The sequence below is a fragment of the Carassius carassius genome, chromosome 48 (assembly GCF_963082965.1).
Source record: "Carassius carassius chromosome 48, fCarCar2.1, whole genome shotgun sequence".
Taxonomy (NCBI): domain Eukaryota; kingdom Metazoa; phylum Chordata; class Actinopteri; order Cypriniformes; family Cyprinidae; genus Carassius; species Carassius carassius.
The window spans coordinates 13,857,761-13,875,565 of record NC_081802.1 but is presented as its reverse complement, the minus strand read 5'-3'; the positions used below and the strand labels follow the sequence as shown (position 1 = coordinate 13,875,565).

At 40.1% G+C, this 17,805-nt stretch overlaps 1 protein-coding gene across 5 annotated transcripts in view; it reads right to left on the bottom strand.

Moving 5' to 3' along the window:
• Nucleotides 1–16,150, bottom strand: part of LOC132131520 (CD276 antigen homolog) — a 440,273-nt gene extending 424,123 nt beyond the window's left edge. For 2 of the 5 annotated variants that reach the window (XM_059543573.1, XM_059543571.1), the window contains exons 1-2: nucleotides 15,024–15,287; nucleotides 14,476–14,516 (exon numbers count right to left, since the gene is read on the bottom strand). In XM_059543573.1, coding sequence (XP_059399556.1) covers nucleotides 14,476–14,516; nucleotides 15,024–15,034 — 52 coding nt within the window. In that variant the 5' untranslated portion in view covers nucleotides 15,035–15,287. Of the gene's footprint in view, nucleotides 1–13,291; nucleotides 13,879–14,061; nucleotides 14,389–14,475; nucleotides 14,517–15,023; nucleotides 15,288–15,648; nucleotides 15,803–15,973 lie in introns of those variants that run through there. The other 3 variants (XR_009428881.1, XM_059543572.1, XR_009428883.1) reach the window with 3 other exon arrangements.
• Between the last annotated feature and the right edge of the window lie 1,655 nt (nucleotides 16,151–17,805).

Below are 17,805 nucleotides of genomic sequence, written 5' to 3'. Positions count from 1 at the left end.
CATTTTCATTCGAACCTATCGCTGTATTCTTTTCTCCTCTCGCTCCAGTTTTTCACAAGTTCATCAAACAACCGCAGTAAGAATTTTCATCAAGCACGGTGAGTAATGGCTTCTCCTGTCATTGTTTCTTGCACCTCTTGCCACATGTACAGTTTATCTATCTCTGTCGCTGATGAGGGATTCACATGTGATGAATGCAGGGAAATAGTTAGGCTGACAGAGAAGATTTCAGAATTAGAGACACGCATCCAAACTTTAATTGAGGACAGTAAGAATGTTAGGGCTCTAGATATGGCTTTGGATGGTTCTAGCTCAGGGATTCCTGTACATTGTTCGGTTCCGGAAACAGAGCCCTTGCAGCAGGGCAACTGGGTGACGGTGAGGCAGCGTAGTCGTGGGTCAAAACACCGCTCTTCTGTTCCGATCAAAACATTAAACAGGTTCTCCCCACTCAGTGATGCACCCACTGAGAAACCTGATGAAAGTGCTCTAGTTATTGGCGATTCTATTGTACTGAACGTGAATATAGAGACACCGGCCACCATAGTCAAATGTTTACCGGGAGCCAGAGCGCCTGACATCTTGGCAAATTTAAAAGTGCTGGCTAATGCTAAACGTAAATACAGTAAGATTGTTATTCATGCCGGCGCTAATGATGTCCGACTTCGCCAGTCAGAGATCACTAAAAATAACATTAAAGAGGTGTGTGAACTTGCAAGGACGATGTCAGACACTGTAATATGCTCTGGTCCCCTCCCTGCTTACCGTGGTGATGAGATTCATAGCAGATTGTCATCACTCAATGGCTGGATGTCTAAGTGGTGCCCAGAGAATAACATAGGTTTCATAGACAATTGGACGAGCTTTTGGGGCAGACCTGACCTGTTTAAAAGAGATGGTCTTCATCCCTCCTGGGGTGGCGCCACTCTTCTCTCTAGAAATTTGGCAAATAGTCTTCGTGTTTATACTTGACTAACTGGGGCCCAGGTCAGGAAGCAGACAGACTGGCTAAGCCGATCGTCTGCTAGCTGCCTCACCTCACAGAGGTCAGTTACTTCTCAGCACATAGAGACTCTTTCACCTGGATATCACACTATAGAGACTGTGTCTGTTCCCCGAACTAGAAAAAACAAAAAACGTCCAAACCAAGTTAAGATTAACAATTTAATTGAGGTTCAATAAATAAAAAACAGAAGCAATATGGATAAACAAATGATAAAGCTTGGCTTATTGAATATCAGATCCCTTTCTACGAAAACACTTTTTGTAAATAATATGATCACTGATCATAATATAGATGTACTCTGTTTGACAGAAACCTGGCTAAAACCTGATGATTACATTATCTTAAATGAGTGCACCCCCCAAGATTACTGTTATAAACATGAGCCGCGTCTAAAAGGCAAAGGTGGAGGGGTTGCTTCAATTTATAACAACGTTTTCAGGATCTCTCAGAGGGCAGGCTTCAAGCATAACTTGTTTGAAGTAATGGTGCTTCATATAACATTATCCAGAGAAACAAATGTTAATGATAAATCCCATATAGTCCCAATAGTCATAAATGAAGAGAAGTAGCACTGGCTACAATATTCTTCTGCAAGGCGCATGCAGTTCTGTTTATTAACTGCTAGAGCGTGAAACAAAAACAGCAGCGTGACAAATAAACTGCGTACCTATGTAGTGCATACGTGTGTCTCTTTTGTTAAAGTGTATCGTTAATTTGATACTCATTTTAACAATCAGAAATCATGACATCTTTTCTGGTCAGTCATCATGGAAACATGAAGCCCAGACGTTTGGACCAGAGTGAAGTGAAGTGAGTGAAGTGAAGTGACATTCAGCCAAGTATGGTGACCCATACTCAGAATTTGTGCTCTGCATTTAACCCATCCGAAATGCACACATACAGAGCAGTGAACACACACACACACTGTGAGCACACACCCGGAGCAGTGGGCAGCCATTTATGCTGCAGCGGCCGGGGAGCAGTTGGGGGTTCGATGCTTTGCTCAAGGGCACCTAAGTCGTGGTATTGAAGGTGGAGAGAGAACTGTACATGCACTCCCCCCACCCACAATTCCTGCCGGCCCAGGACTCGAACTCACAACCTTTCGATTGGGAGTCCGACTCTCTAACCATTAGGCCAGCGACTTCCCCGAACAAAACAAACAACATATCACTGTATACCACCAGTATGTGTGAAAACAATCACTGTGACTTTTTAAATCACTCTGTGTTAGATACGTGTCTGTTGAGGGTGCCGTCAAAGAAAGGTTCCTTGCCCTTACAGAGGTGTCACAGTTTGATGCTGCTTCGATAACAGCTGCAATTGAAAATCAGTTGGTAAAGAAGGGAATTGATCAGTTGAAATGTGTGGTACAGACCTACGATGGGGCAGCTGTCATGAGTGGGAATGTTGGGGGTGTACAAGCCCATTTAAAAAAAAAAGCACCCTGAGGCAATTTATGTGCGTTGCTATGTACATGAGTTAAATCTTGTTTTATGTAACACATGCAAAGCTGTCTCTGAAGCCACAGAGTTCTTCAACATGCTGGAAAGTCTCCATTCTTTTTTTAGTGTCTCTCTTTGGAGTGTCTCTCCATTGTGAAAAAGGCCCAGCAGAGGTTGTACTTCCTTCACCAGCTGAGGAAGTTTAACCTGCCACAGGATCTGCTGAAACAGTTCTACTCCACCATCATCGAATCCATCCTCTGCACTTCAGTAACTGTCTGGTTCAGCTCAGCTTCTAAATCGGACCTCAGAAGACTACAGAGGGTAGTCCGGACTGCTGAGCGAATTATCGGTATAACCCTCCCATCTATTCAAGAACTGTACTTATCCAGAGTGAGCAAAAGGGCTGTTAAAATCACTCTGGACCCCTCACATCCAGCACACTCCCTCTTTGAACTGTTGCCATCTGGTCGACGCTACAGAGCACTGAGCACCAGAACGACCAGACACAGGAACAGTTTCTTACCTCAGGCAATCCATCTTATGAACAGCTGATAATAACTGTGGGACACACTACACTATTTATATTTATATACACTACACTTTTTATCCAACACACATACTTAGCGTACACGTAAATCTTTTGCACATAATATACATGTACATACATGGAACACACTATACTACTTATATTTATATTTATATACACATACACTTATTTATCCAAACACACATACTTAGCGTACAGTTAAAATTTTTCCACATAATATACATGTACATACATAAATGCTCATTTTAATATACCTGCCATACATTGTCAATTTGTATATTGTCAATCCTTACCCACCTATTTGTATTTTTTTGTATTTTTTATTCCTTATTGTGTTTTTTGTTCTGTCGCTGTTATGTTGCACTGCGGAGCTCTGTCACGAAAACAAATTCCTTGTATGTGTGAACATACCTGGCAATAAAGCTCATTCCGATTCTGATTCTGATTCTTGTAAACCACCATAAGTTTGTGGACACTCAAAAGAAGTTAGGGTTGCACCCAAGAGAACTTGTGTAGTTGTCAACTACATGCTGGGCATGCTAGCTTCATTCAGTGACTGCAGTGTTTGAAAATTTCCCTGCTATCATTGAGTGCCTCTCCACAATCAAGACACCTACAGCAGTTGGATTGAGGGCAAAATTCAGTAAATTCTCCTCAGTGTATTTGCTGATGGTTTTCCACACTCTTCTGTCTGTAACAGCAGGTTTACACTGATACCTACAGGAGGAGACCATTGACATTGCCCAAGCAGTGACATACAAAAATGCAGTGACTGACACCATGAAGCAGAAATGCAGTGATACCACTGCTGAACTACTCCAGAAAAATAGCTATGTGTGAGGCAAACCAGATAGCAGTAGAATCATCCCCAGGAAAGAGGCGGAAGACAAAAAGAATGGATGAATATGTTGTTGAGTCAACCTGTGGGGCAGGCAGTGAAACCTGTGGCTCTTCAGAGTCTGAAGATCTCAAGAGGAAACTTTTGTTTCCTTGTCTGGACCAAATGATCTGTGAACTTGAGAGGTGTTTTTCTGGTGTGAATGAGAATGTGCTCAATGGAATTCAGGCATGCAGTCCAACCTCAGGCCATTTCTTGTCTGAGCCTCATCTGACAGCACTGGCTCTGCATTACCATATTGAATTAAGTCAGAGGAAGTGATAGTTGCAAAAAACTTTCTGAAGCACAAGAGTGAGGCTGGTACAGTTCAGGACATGCTAGCAGTGTACAAACTCCTAGATTCAAAAATGTTCCCTTCACTGAAAGCTGTTATGCAGGTTGCCTTGACAATACCAGATAGCAGTTGTACATGTGAGCGGTCTTTTAGTGCCTTGCGTCAGCTCCATACATGGCTCAGGAGGACTCCAGCACCTAGCTGTGATGTCTGTTGAGAAGGAGTTGCCTGAAAAAATGTAACAATGTAACAAGGGCCATTGACAAGTTTGCCACCCTCAAAGTGCGGCGACATAGATTAACTCTCCCAAAGTAGAGTCAAATGGGGATTCAGAAAGATTCCCTCTCTTTCTTTTTTTATATCTTTACTTTCTAAGTATTTTCAAGACCTCTGTAAATAATCTGGATATTTTGGACTTTTTGGTTTTACCTTAAACTGCTTGCTGTCTGGGATTGGTTTATGAAAGTTCAGACAGTCGTGCAACCAGATATGTTAGAGATGGCTATTTGTAAATAATTTACAAAAGACAAATTACATTTTGTTGTCCAAGTACCTGTTACTTCGTTCAATGAATATGAATAAATGAATAAAGTTGAGTCTAATTTAACCAAAAATGACTGTTGATACAAAAGGAAGCACATGGAGTTAACGGTCAGGAAAACCAGCTGAATGAAGAAAGTTTTGTGTTTGTTTCAGGGGGCTGTCCGTGTGAACTCTCACAATTAAGCTGGTGTTCTGAAAAGGTCTCAAAAAATTTTGGAGTTAGTTGAATCAATGTTATTTTAAAGTTATTTTAAAATAGACATAGTATTTGTTTTTGTGTGAAAAGTGGGTGTGTGGTGGAAGTGGAGCTACAGGTCTGACCCTAAAACCGCCCCTGCTGAGACGTTTTGTCTCTTTTAGTTTGCAAAGGTGTATCACCTGATGCCATGTTGTTTTATATTTACAATTTGATTAGTGTTGCTGTGACACCAGGATGCTGGAGATATAAACATCTGAAATACATTCTGATAATTTTTTCTTTTCACCAGAAGAGCTCTGTTCACTTTTGCTGACAAAAGTGCCACACAACTCTTGTAATTAATGTGCCAAAATCCTGCAATGTTCAGCACAGAAGGAAGAAGTAGGTGAATGCACTAATGAATGCATTTTCAGCAATAAATGATATTGCAGGATACATTGGACTCGATTATCGCAGTCAGATAATATGAACGCACAAAAACTTAATTTGATGTGTAATCAGGAATTATTCAGATTTTGTTTATATTTTCTCAGTTTTAATCTTAAGAATATGAAATAATCCATAAAGAATGCAAAATACATTTAACTAGTAAACACAGAATGTTTAATAGGACTGCTTGTGGTACAGAATTGTTCATACAGTAACACACTGATCGGCTCATTTGTCCTTTAGCAAAATAATGTTCCTATTTCATTGTCAATTTTTTTTTATACAATAAGAACAATGCAGTTCGGACCAGTAGTGGACCAAGTACACAAATCAAGGACTTGAGTAAAAGTACAGATACGTATAATAAAATATTACTCCAGTAAAAGTAAAAGTAGGCCTACTTCTTTTTCAATTTTACTCGAGTGAGAGTACAAAAGTACTCGATTTTTTATGTACTTTAGTAAAAAAGTACCTGCTTTGTCTGTAAGCCTGCATTATTTATACACATTTAATGACTGAAAATACTCTTCACACAAGTTTTATATTGCTTTGAATATAGTTAAACTTTCAAAGCTGTTGTTAAATATTCATACTTGACCTTCATTGGAAAAGTGGAGAAAAAAAAATTATAAAAACTGGAAAACGGCGACCCCAAGTGGCTTCCACCGGAAGTAAGAGAGAGAAGAGAGAAGCACGGTCAGTCAAGACCTACTTGGCTGCTTCACGGAGACGCTTCAGCAAAACCATTTCAGCAAACTAAAAGAGAAATAACCATGACGACTTATAAATATATACTACAACAACATTTAAAATATAATTATCTATATACTGCAGTAAATTTTTTGCATTACACATAAAGGAATAGTGAAACATAAATAAATAAATAAATAAATAAATAAATAAATAAATAAGAATTTGGAAAAATAAATTCTCTGCTTTCCTCTGCAGGTCATTCATGAAAGTTCAGAATTACTACCAGTTTTAGTGCACTGACTTTAACACTTCAGCTTGTTAAAAACTTTTTTAAAGATTTTTTTTTTAATTGTCAACATTTTGTAGTGAAGGTATATGTATGTTTTGATCTTGTAAGGCTTTGTAACTAGGATACTGCAGACAACAACACCAGGATAATAGTTCTTTGTAAATTTATTACATGTAATTTACATAACGTGTTTTGTAGCATAAGGCACTCTTTATTTTTTACAACATTGTGAGATCATTTTAAGAAAATTTGCTCTTCATTACTTTGTGTTGGATTTTTTAACTACTCATACAGTGAGATTTATAGCCGATTTTAACAGAGATGAACAAATAAAATTAAATAGAGGTCAGTCTCTTTTAGTCACTTTCACACACTCAACCTACAACACACTTCACCACTAGAGGCTCTCTCGACCCACAATGACTCCTTACTGCTCACAACACAATCACCAAACTCAAGGCACTTTAAGGCTTTAAACACTTCATCAAGAAATGTAACACTTGCAGTCAGTTTACATTTAATATTTAACAGTTATACCCCTGCAAACTGAAAATTAATGTCATATTTAATAAGATTACTGGCTTGTGTCATACTTATTCATTGTTGTGCATGTTTACACACACACACACACACACACACACACACACACACACACAAATATAAAGTTATTTCTGCACGTATTTAAACTATCATTGTGTCTTTAATATACTCTCATGTTTGGCGTTTAGTTATCTTCACTGTTGGATGATGACAAGAATGCAGATCCTCCAGTGACGTCTCAATTTGACTGGCAAAGAATCTGAAAGAGAAAAACAAAAGGGTCAAACACAACCTTCATATGAATTTGCCATTCAAATTTTCTTTCAGATTGGTTTATAGTCATATCAGCATATAGTTTTGTGTGCTTCCTTGGTTAATTCAAATGAACCTTTTTGGTACACACTTCTTATATATTCCTTTTTATTGTTATCATGTTAGTATTTGTCTTTAGTTTGACATAATATTCAACTAACAAATACTTGACATGCAAAAGCAGAGCATTTTGTGTTGTATGTATTATATAATTGTATTGTGTTTCTGTATCAAGTGTTCCCAACCCTGCTCCTGGGGACTGACAACCCTGCCGGGAGCAGGGTTGGGCATACTGTACCTGTTCTATTTTATATGTACACGGAAGTTTGTTCTCATAGTGAACAGACTGGTTTTCAAAAACATTTTGTTTGTCATTCAGTTTGCGTGTCAGCTGATGTTTGATGTTTTATATTCACTAAGGCGTGGAGTTTCTGTGGTGACACTCTGCTCCAGGATACTGCTGATAAAAACACGGTCACAAGTCAAAAGCAGGACAAAGTACTCACCTCCATTACTTGAGTGAAAGTACAGACTGCTGGTCAAATATTATTCCATGACAGATTTTTTTCTTAAGTAAAAGTACAGAAGTGCTTGCTTTTAAAAGATTAAACCAGTCATTAATTTTAAAACAGTAAAAATAATTTTTGCATGCCAACAGATTTTTGCCGGGGATATGGCAACATCTAAAAATCACAAGGTTTTTTTTTCCTTTTTCTTTTTCTCTTACACCACTATATTTAGATATATTATCAAGCTATCGGATAGCCGTTTACAACTTTTTGTTGGACTGTGTATGTTTTTAAGTGAAGACATATCTATGTGAGCTGTCATCATATTAAGCTAAATAAATGTTTATATGTTTAGAAAAATAAATAAATAAATAAAGATATACTACAACATTTCAGGGAAAGTAGATCAATTATGAAGATGATCATCACAACACACAGTTACAGTCATGTATGTTTCCCGGATGAAACCTTTTGGTCAGATGAATACACAAAACATGTGTCTGTGTGTTGGTGCAGACTGTCTAAAAGGGACCAAAACATGCCATAAATACATATGCATATAGCCATAAATCAGCTCATAAATCTGACCAGGTACACATTTGACATATGGCAACCTGTCAATCAACGATAACACAGGTCATAAATCAGGTCATAAATCATCAATATGACAGAACGTATAGAATAATACTACTAACTAACAATACAATAACAATTACATCTACTGAATACACTGATAAGGTTTAACTCTACATTACATCTACTGAATACAACTCTGTGTCACACACCTGGACTCATTTTGTGTGTTTTTGCCCCTGTGACCCAGTTTCTGTCTCTATGTGGTTTGATTAGTTCCCAGGTGTGTCTAGTCATTTCCGCATGTGTTCCATGTCCCTGTTAATTTAGTCATTCCATCCACCTGTGTTTTCCCTATTATCCCTTGTATAAAAGCCTTGTCCTTTCAGTTCTGTTTTGTCGGGTCTACTCGTCTACTTGTTACTTGTCAACTCGTCTACTTGTTACTTGTCCACTTGTTACCTGTTACTTGCCACCTGTTATTTGCTACTTACCTTGCCTATGTTTGATTTAATAAATCCTTGTTTCGTTTATCCCTCGGCTCCGTGTTCCTTCCAGCAGCGTAAGCCGTGACAGAAGACCCGACCGAAAAGTTAAAAACTGCGTGTTTTCTCTCCGTTTTGTTTTCCGTTTTTTCACAGTCTTTTTCTTTCCGTAGTGTGTCATGGATCCCCTCTATCGCCCCGAATACCTCCTCCTCCTGCTGGAGCAGGAGGGACTTTCTCTCGAGGACCATACTAGACGGTTTCTCGTGCTAGCTAATGCCACCAGCTACCCGGACCACGCGCTCTGCACCTTTTATCACGCCAGCCTGAACTCCAGGTGCAGAGCGTTGTCGCCCGAAGATGGTCCTCGGGAGGATTTCGCCGCATGTATAGAGTGGAATCTGGTGAGAAATGGGTCACCTCTCACGGTCGGCCCAATGGAGGATCTCGCCAGGTCCACTCTGGACCCAGAGCCCAGCCTACAATCTCCCCACGGTACGAGGCATAAGCCCGAGCCCACCGATGACGGAGAGCCAGAGAGCAACCCGTCAGACCAGGTGCGAGAGCCGGCGACACTGCCCACCACGAGGGAGCAAAATGTGGAGCGCCAAATGGGTCAAAATGAGGGGGTTTCCAATTCACCTATGCCAGTTCCTCTGTTAAGCCCAGGAAGGGCTCCTGATCTTCCGTTAAGCCCAGGACGGGCTCCTTATCCCCCGTTAAGCCCAGGACGGGCTCCTGTTCCCCCGTTAAGCCCAGGACGGGCTCCTGATCTTCCGTTAAGCCCAGGACGGGCTCCTGATCCTCCTTTAAGCCCAGGACGGGCTCCTGATCCTCTGTTAAGCCCAGGACGGGCTCCTGATCCTCTGTTAAGCCCAGGAAGGGCTCCTGATCTTCCGTTAAGCCCAGGACGGGCTCCTGATCCTCCTTTAAGCCCAGGACGGGCTCCTGATCCCCCGTTAAGCCCAGGACGGGCTCCTGATCCTCCTGTAAGCCCAGGACGGGCTCCTGATCCTCTGTTAAGCCCAGGACGGGCTCCTGATCTTCCGTTAAGCCCAGGACGGGCTCCTGATCCTCCTTTAAGCCCAGGACGGGCTCCTGATCCCCCGTTAAGCCCAGGACGGGCTCCTGTTCCCCCGTTAAGCCCAGGACGGGCTCCTGATCCTCTGTTAAGCCCAGGACGGGCTCCTGATCTTCCGTTAAGCCCAGGACGGGCTCCTGATCCTCCTTTAAGCCCAGGACGGGCTCCTGATCCTCCTTTAAGCCCAGGACGGGCTCCTGATCCTCCGTTAAGCCCAGGACGGGCTCCTGATCCCCAGTTAAGCCCGGGACGGGCTCCTGAACCCCAGTTAAGCCCAGGATGGGCTCCTGATCCCCAGTTAAGCCCGGGACGGGCTCCTGAACCCCAGTTAAGCCCAAGATGGGCTCCAGCCCCAGAGCGCACTCCAGTGCTTGTTCCTCCGAAATTCCCACCCTCCCACCCACTCCTGCCTCCTCCTCCGCTGTCGTCTGGCTGCCCCTCTGCTCGCCCTCAGCCTACCATCATTGTGGTGCAAGCTCAGCGGGACCGCCATCCTCCAGCGACGCCTTGGTCGGCGTCTCCCTCACCTCCGCCTCCAGCCTCTGAGGCCTGGACTCCGCCTCGGCCCGTTGACCCGTCGGCTCCACCATGGCTCCTAGCTCCTTCCTCTCCGCCGTGGCCCGGCAGTCCACATGCTCTGCCTGGCTCCCTCGTCCCTCCGGCTCCACCATGGTCTGGCGTTGTCCATCCTATGCCTCGGGACTCCACTCCTCCGGCTTCGCCTCATCCCTCCGTCCCTCCGGCTCCGTCAGGCTCCTTCATCCCCTCGGCTACACCTCAGTCCTCGGTCACTCTGGCCTCACCGCGGCCTTCCGGATCCACATCGCCGCGTCAGTCACCAGAGCCATCAGTTCCGCCTAGGACCTCCAGCTCCTTCCCGTCACCCTGGCTCTTCGGCTCTCCGTCTCCGCCTCGGGCTCCTCCTCCACTTGCTCCGTTGCCGTGGGTCGAGTCCCTGGAGTCGGTGACCATTCCTCCTCCATGGCTCCTTCCACCGTCGGCCCCACCTTGGGCCGTTATGGCTGTGGCCTGGGTCCTGCTGGGTACCTCCTGCTTCAGATCCTTCCTGTCTCCTCCCTGGCTCCTCCCTCCGTCATCTCCTTCCTCTGTAGTCCCTGTCTGCTGGCCCCCTCCTGGGAGGCTGTCCTCCACCGGAACCTCCTCCCAAGTTCCCACCCACGCCTCCCTTTGTTGTTTCTACGGTGCGAGGACGCACCTACCGGGAGGGGGGAGTACTGTCACACACCTGGACTCATTTTGTGTGTTTTTGCCCCTGTGACCCAGTTTCTGTCTCTATGTGGTTTGATTAGTTCCCAGGTGTGTCTAGTCATTTCCGCATGTGTTCCATGTCCCTGTTAATTTAGTCATTCCATCCACCTGTGTTTTCCCTATTATCCCTTGTATAAAAGCCTTGTCCTTTCAGTTCTGTTTTGTCGGGTCTACTTGTCAACTTGTCAACTCGTCTACTTGTTACTTGTCAACTTGTCTACTTGTCCACTTGTTACCTGTTACTTGCCACTTGCCACCTGTTATTTGCTACTTACCTTGCCTATGTTTGATTTAATAAATCCTTGTTTCGTTTATCCCTCGGCTCCGTGTTCCTTCCAGCAGCGTAAGCCGTGACACTCTGATAAGAGTTGACCAATTTTTTTTCTATTATTATTATTATTTTTATTATTTAACACCCCAACCCACCTCCACAAAAGCAGTATGGTAGTGATCTCAAACAGCTCCAACAGTGTATGCACAGATCTATGTGAACCGAGTAGATATTGAAATTGCTGTAAATACAGACTGATAAGGGGGGGGGAAATCAAACCTGCTTTAAAACCCAGTAACACAACTGTGGTGCTTTATAACTATACAACAGTAATGTTCCTTTAAAAAAAAAAATAATGATAATAATAATAACTGCAAGATTTATTTGATTTATCAAAACATTTTTTAATTGCTCTCTAATGGTTCTAATGGTATATGTCTAATATATACCTGTACAGCAATAATAATGTCTTAATATTGAATTGTAAATATCAAATATCAAACTGGCAGTGTTCAAAAAATGCTGTGAAATCACTTAGTAACACTAAGAGTGATTACTGATAGATATATTTTTAAAAAAAGTTTGAGAGAAGAAGAAAATCACCCATTGACTTTCAAAGCTGCCACATAGTAATGACCAGACCGTTCTCATCCCGAGGCGTCATATACTGACCCTTTTGACATTTCATCAACATCCTACGCACATGGCACCCTCTAGCGTCAATATTAGAAGCAGATAAAAATGGGCCAGAAGGCGCCTCCTAGCGGTCTAACCCTAACCCTAACCCTAACCCTAACCCTAACCTTAACCCATAATCTGTGTCTCATATTGACGCTAGAGGGTGCCATATGCGTAGGATGTTGACGCCTTGGGATGAGAATGCGTTACAATGACTTACTTTGGGGACCTTAGAATTGTAGTGGAGTGAAAAGTGTGATATTTGTCTTTCAGTTATAGTCATAATTTTCCAGAAAAAAAAAGATTACTCAAGTAAAGTAGGTACAGATACTCAAAAAGGAAATGTACTTAGTTATACTGTCCACCTCTGGTCAAAAGAGTCCACACATTTCTCTTTTTTAACCTGATGGGAGCAACAGTACCTACAGTAGAATGCTATAAATAGTGTCCATACTGATAGTTACTACATCGAGTTCGTTTTTATATAGATAATCCTTCATCTTATGAGTCATGTGAGTAGACCAAACATCCAACATTAATCTAATAATATAAGAAATATGCCTAAAAGGTCTTGCATATATAGCGTCTTGTACCTCCTTAAGACACTAAAAACTAAGACTTACTGAGTTTGGGAGCAACAAGATGATGTCTAGAGAAAGAGTATGAGAAGAGAGGCTTCCATAATGTTTTCTATCAAAACTTGCAAAAAGAAAAGATTCTACAAATGTGTAGAATTAAGAAAATAAACTCAATCTACTCCTGAAATATGTTTTGTTTAAGATGATCAGTGGCTTCAGCAATGTCAATTAAACAAATACACAGAAGGTCTGTGATACTGATTTCACAACTCACATTAACAAACTACACAGATCAAATGAGAAACTACAGTGACTTATAAAAAGTAGCACAAATTAGTTGATTCAAGACTTTAGTTGAAGGCATTAAGATTTATAGTCTGAAATCGGTTTATTTTAGAAATAGACACATGTGAACACAACAGATGCATTATTTCATCTGCACAATTTATTGAGTGTTTAATATTGAGATCATCCCCCTACAATGAAACCCAAGTTTCTTAACCTCTGAATGCCTGAGAATACTGCAGTAGATTTAAGATCTAAAGGCATCTTTTCACACTCATGAAGGTCATGCATTTACATGAACAGACACATTGTAACAAGCAGATTTAAATTTATCGAACTACTAGTGCATGAATCAAACATCAGTTTGACTAGTGCAGACTGACATCAGTCTGCAGAGCTGTGTAAAAGATCTAAACCCTGAGCAACATCTTTATCTGATTTATCTTCTGCACAATGTACATACACAGAAAAAAACAGCTGTGTTATCATGAATTAATAAATCAGATCTGGTAAATGATGTGCAGCAACTATTTAACACATATAAAAGAAAGAACACAAAATACATTTATTCTGTCAAACACAACTTAAAAAACACTTGTGGTGCAGATTCAGACATCATTGAAATATAAAAAACTGTCAAGATATAATTCTGTTATATAATAAAAACAAAGCAGTGCATGTGGCAATAAAATAAAAGAACAAAACAATGTCTTGTACACTAGCTGTTTTTAACACCAGAACGAAGCAATGAAAAATACATCGATTCAACTAAACGTCTGTTCTCTCAGTAGTTTGTTCTTCAGTCGTGGCTGATGAGAATGAGCAAGCCTGAAGTCTGTTTCTATAATGAAAAAGGAAACCAGCAATAATAAACAACACTATTATTAATAATACAGGTAATGCAATGTAACCCCAGTGCAAAGATGATAATGACTTCACATCTGGATCCGTTTCTTTTTCTACTGTTGATTCTGCAACAGAACAGAGAGAACAAACAACATTTTTACACAGTTATAAACAACACATCCATCTAACATTTATATTATACAGCAGCATTCAGACTGGAATATAGTTGGTCAAACATGTATTATATATGTATATATATATTAAATGTAATTAAAAACATCACACAATAATTAACCAGTTTCACACACCTTTAAGGATCAGCTCTACAGTATTTGATTCAGATGAGTGTGTGATGAGACAGGTGTATTTTCCTGCATCAGTTTCAGTGACAGTGATGAGTTTAAGGGAGAAGTTTCCTCTCAGATACTCATCAGGGAAGGTTTTAGCTCTTTTCTTGTATCGTGGGTCTTGTCCTGCTTCTGAATTTTCACCCTTGATTATATCAAACACATTTGTGCGGGCAGTATATACCCAATACACATTAATATCTTGAGGTTTAAGATCATGTTCAGCTGAAGAACAGGGAAGAACAACAGAACCACCAATAAACCCCTCGACTGTGACCTGAAGACACACTGAAATCACACACACTTTACTGTAAACACACAGTTTATACATGAAGCATGAATTCATCTTTCAGATGTAGTTTGTTTCTTGCTCACCTTTATTTACCAGCAGTGCAAACACACAGATGAAGCAGAAACTGCACAAACAGAAAACACTGGTTAATTTAGATCTAGTTAGACGTAGTGTTTTTATTTTAAGGTTGAAAGTTAAAGTGAGACACTTGAGGTGATTCTTCAGAATGAGGCAGATCTAAATCAGCAAATGTTTCCATTCATTACCTTTAATATTATATTGGATGTTTTATCATCATCTTCCTGTACTTACCAAACTCATCTCTAAATATAAATTAATTCAGTCAATATTTTAAAGCAGGAATCTTCATTCAAACTTTATCTTCAATTAACTGAGACTATAGGACAATCAAATTACCATCAAGTAAAACAAACCGCACAAAACATTGAAGAATACATAAATACAGTGATTTTCATGCTGATAAACCCCATTAATGCTGTTAATGCTTGTGTAATAAAGCAGTTGAGGATCAAAACAAAGCAGGCCAAACACCGTTACATCAGGCCTTCAGGACAGAGAAACTACGACTCGTCTGTCAAACAGCGTTTCATTCTCAATTCATCAAACATACCTGAAGATCATGATGCCCAAATATTATTCATATATAATATATTTACATATAGAACATATAAATATGTCTGATATAGAGGTGAAATAATACTCTTTCAAACAATAAAGTATCGAAACACTTCCGTATCAATATGCCATGCGCACCTCGATGACATCAGACGCAAGTGATGTCACCAGCAAACACGTGAAATATTCGGAAATGATCGGCTCACTGTTATAGTTCTTCTTCCTACGTTTATGTATATTTAAGATTTCTGAGAGAGAATTTGACTTTTACGTTTTCCGACTTTTGAGTCAAATCATTCAAAAAAATAACTTTGTTTTAGATTTAAAATTTTAAAAAAGCTTTTTTCACACATAAAATATTCACCGTAATAATTAATAAAACAACAACAATAACTATAATTATTATTATTATTATTACTGAAGTACACACAGACTAATCAAAATACACTCACAGTGTTTCACCATCCATGCACTGAACACTAAGTAAATTATAAATGTCAACCATAAAATGTGGCTGAAATAAAATGAGGGTCGACCAGATGTATCAGAAAAAAAAACACAAACATCAGACCACCACAAACAAACAATAAATAAACAAACGCACACAAAGCACAACTTACGTGAGTGCTGGAGTGAAGCTATCTTTCGTCGAGGGGAAGCGCTGTATTCTGGATCCTGATCCTCAAGTGAATTATTTCTCTCGTTTAATATATTCCTGATTTAATAAGAGCAGGGCAAGAACACAAAGCATCCAGAAACATCTTCGTTCAAGACCTGCAGAGAAAATAAAGAGTGAGAATTCAAAACAAGTCAGATTATGTTTATTAATGACACCAAAAGATGCAGCTGAGAGAACAGAAAACACATTAGATTCTCTTTTCTGAAGAGAGTCAATCGATTAATCAATCAATCTAGAAGATAAATCAGTGGTTGAGATGTAATTACCTGTGCTGAGATTTATTTGTCTTCACATCTGGGATCCAGAAAGATCTGCCTCATCTTCCTCTCTCTCTCTCTCTCTCTCTCTCTCTCTCTCTTGTGTTTATCCTCACAGACTGAAGTGTCATGACTGGATTGGATTAATGGAAGCAGAGACTTTAACTAACTAATAGTTGTCAGACCAGATGAGCAGATGAGTGGGAAGATACAATGTGATTAGTGAGAAACAAATGACAGCAACTCCCTTTTGACACACACACACACACACAAACGTTTGCTATTTAAACACTTACTGTCTTTGGGACTGTATTTTTGTATGCGATTAAATATAAATATGCAAACATGAAAAAATCTATATATTGACATTATTGTCAGTAATACACACAAGGATGTCCCTGTATGTCTCCATAAGGAGAGTTTGTTGGATTTAGCTCATTTCTGCATAAATTTGTCCACAAAACAGAAACACACAGTCGTTATCCCTGAACATATCAGTTGTGTCTCACACATTTCTTCTGACATTGTGTCTTTAATACACTGCCATGTCTTTATTTTTATATTTTTCTGTCACTGTGAGAGAACGACATGCATGCAGATCTTCCAGTTACACCCTCATTCATGAACCGCAGAGAAACTGAAAAAGAGAGAAACAAAATAGTCAAACAAACTCATTTAGCAATGCAAATTCATTAATGTGTGCTTATGTACATATCAACAGATATCAGCAATTTCAGCCAGGTTATTAAATATATACTTTCAGTTTGTTTTCACTCATTTCGTTTTTTGTCACATGACATCATTCAGTGTTTTTGCATTTACTGTAAATATCCTGTAAAGATCATTGTACCATTGAAGAGAAAGTCAGAAATGGCCATGCAGCTGTGTAAAAACAAGGTAAAATGGCATGGCTGCTTCAGTAAATGTGTTTGTAAATGCACATTTACTCTTGTTAACACTGTCTGGTAAGGTTTAGTGTAGGTGGTAGTTATCTTCAAAAAGTTATGAAGCATAAACTTTTAGCGCCACTCAGTGGACATTTGTGCATGAAACAAAACATTTAGTTACGTTTATTTGCTTCTGAGAAAATGTATCATGCTTTTTAGCTCCATCCACTGGACATTTCACTTTGAATCTAGGAAATAAACAAGAAACAGTGTAATATCATTTTTGAAAAATGTTGCCAGACACCAAACCAGCAAGGTCTAGAATACCTTGTTGTGACAACTGACAACTAAACTTAATAAATGTCATATGCCAAAGCTGCCTAAATACCTGCATACAGCATTTTTTCCACATTTATTTCTTTATACATGTACATCAACATTATGTCCTTCAGAAAGCAGTCCATCTTAAAATGCTGCTTAGTCAAAGAAGGGTGAAGCTTTGAGGGCACAGTGACATCTTCTGGTGTGATTGAAATAAATGCAAGAAGTGAATTTAGTTCCTTGTTCCTTAGCAAGACAAATAGAGAATAAGTGACTTTTGAGTGAACTGTAGGCTAACTGTGAGTTTGTTCAACAGACCTCCTGAGTCTCTCCACAGAATCAATCCTGAAGTTCTGTGTGACAGTAAAAGCTCCAGAATCAGGAGAATCAGTGCATGCTTCTCTGCAGTCAGTCTTAGTTTTAAGAATCACATCACATTCATTTGGGTAACAAGATCAAAGAAAGGGTTAACTATAAACAACAGCTCAGAATATTTTCCTGATGAAGTGAAGATGGTGGGCATTAAGTGTTGAAGTGTGTAGAGTGTGGTCAGAGTAAACTTGACTTAGACTTCCTCTGATTGCAGTGGAACGTTTTTGTTTTTTCTTCTTCTTCTTCTTCTTCCTGTCTGTT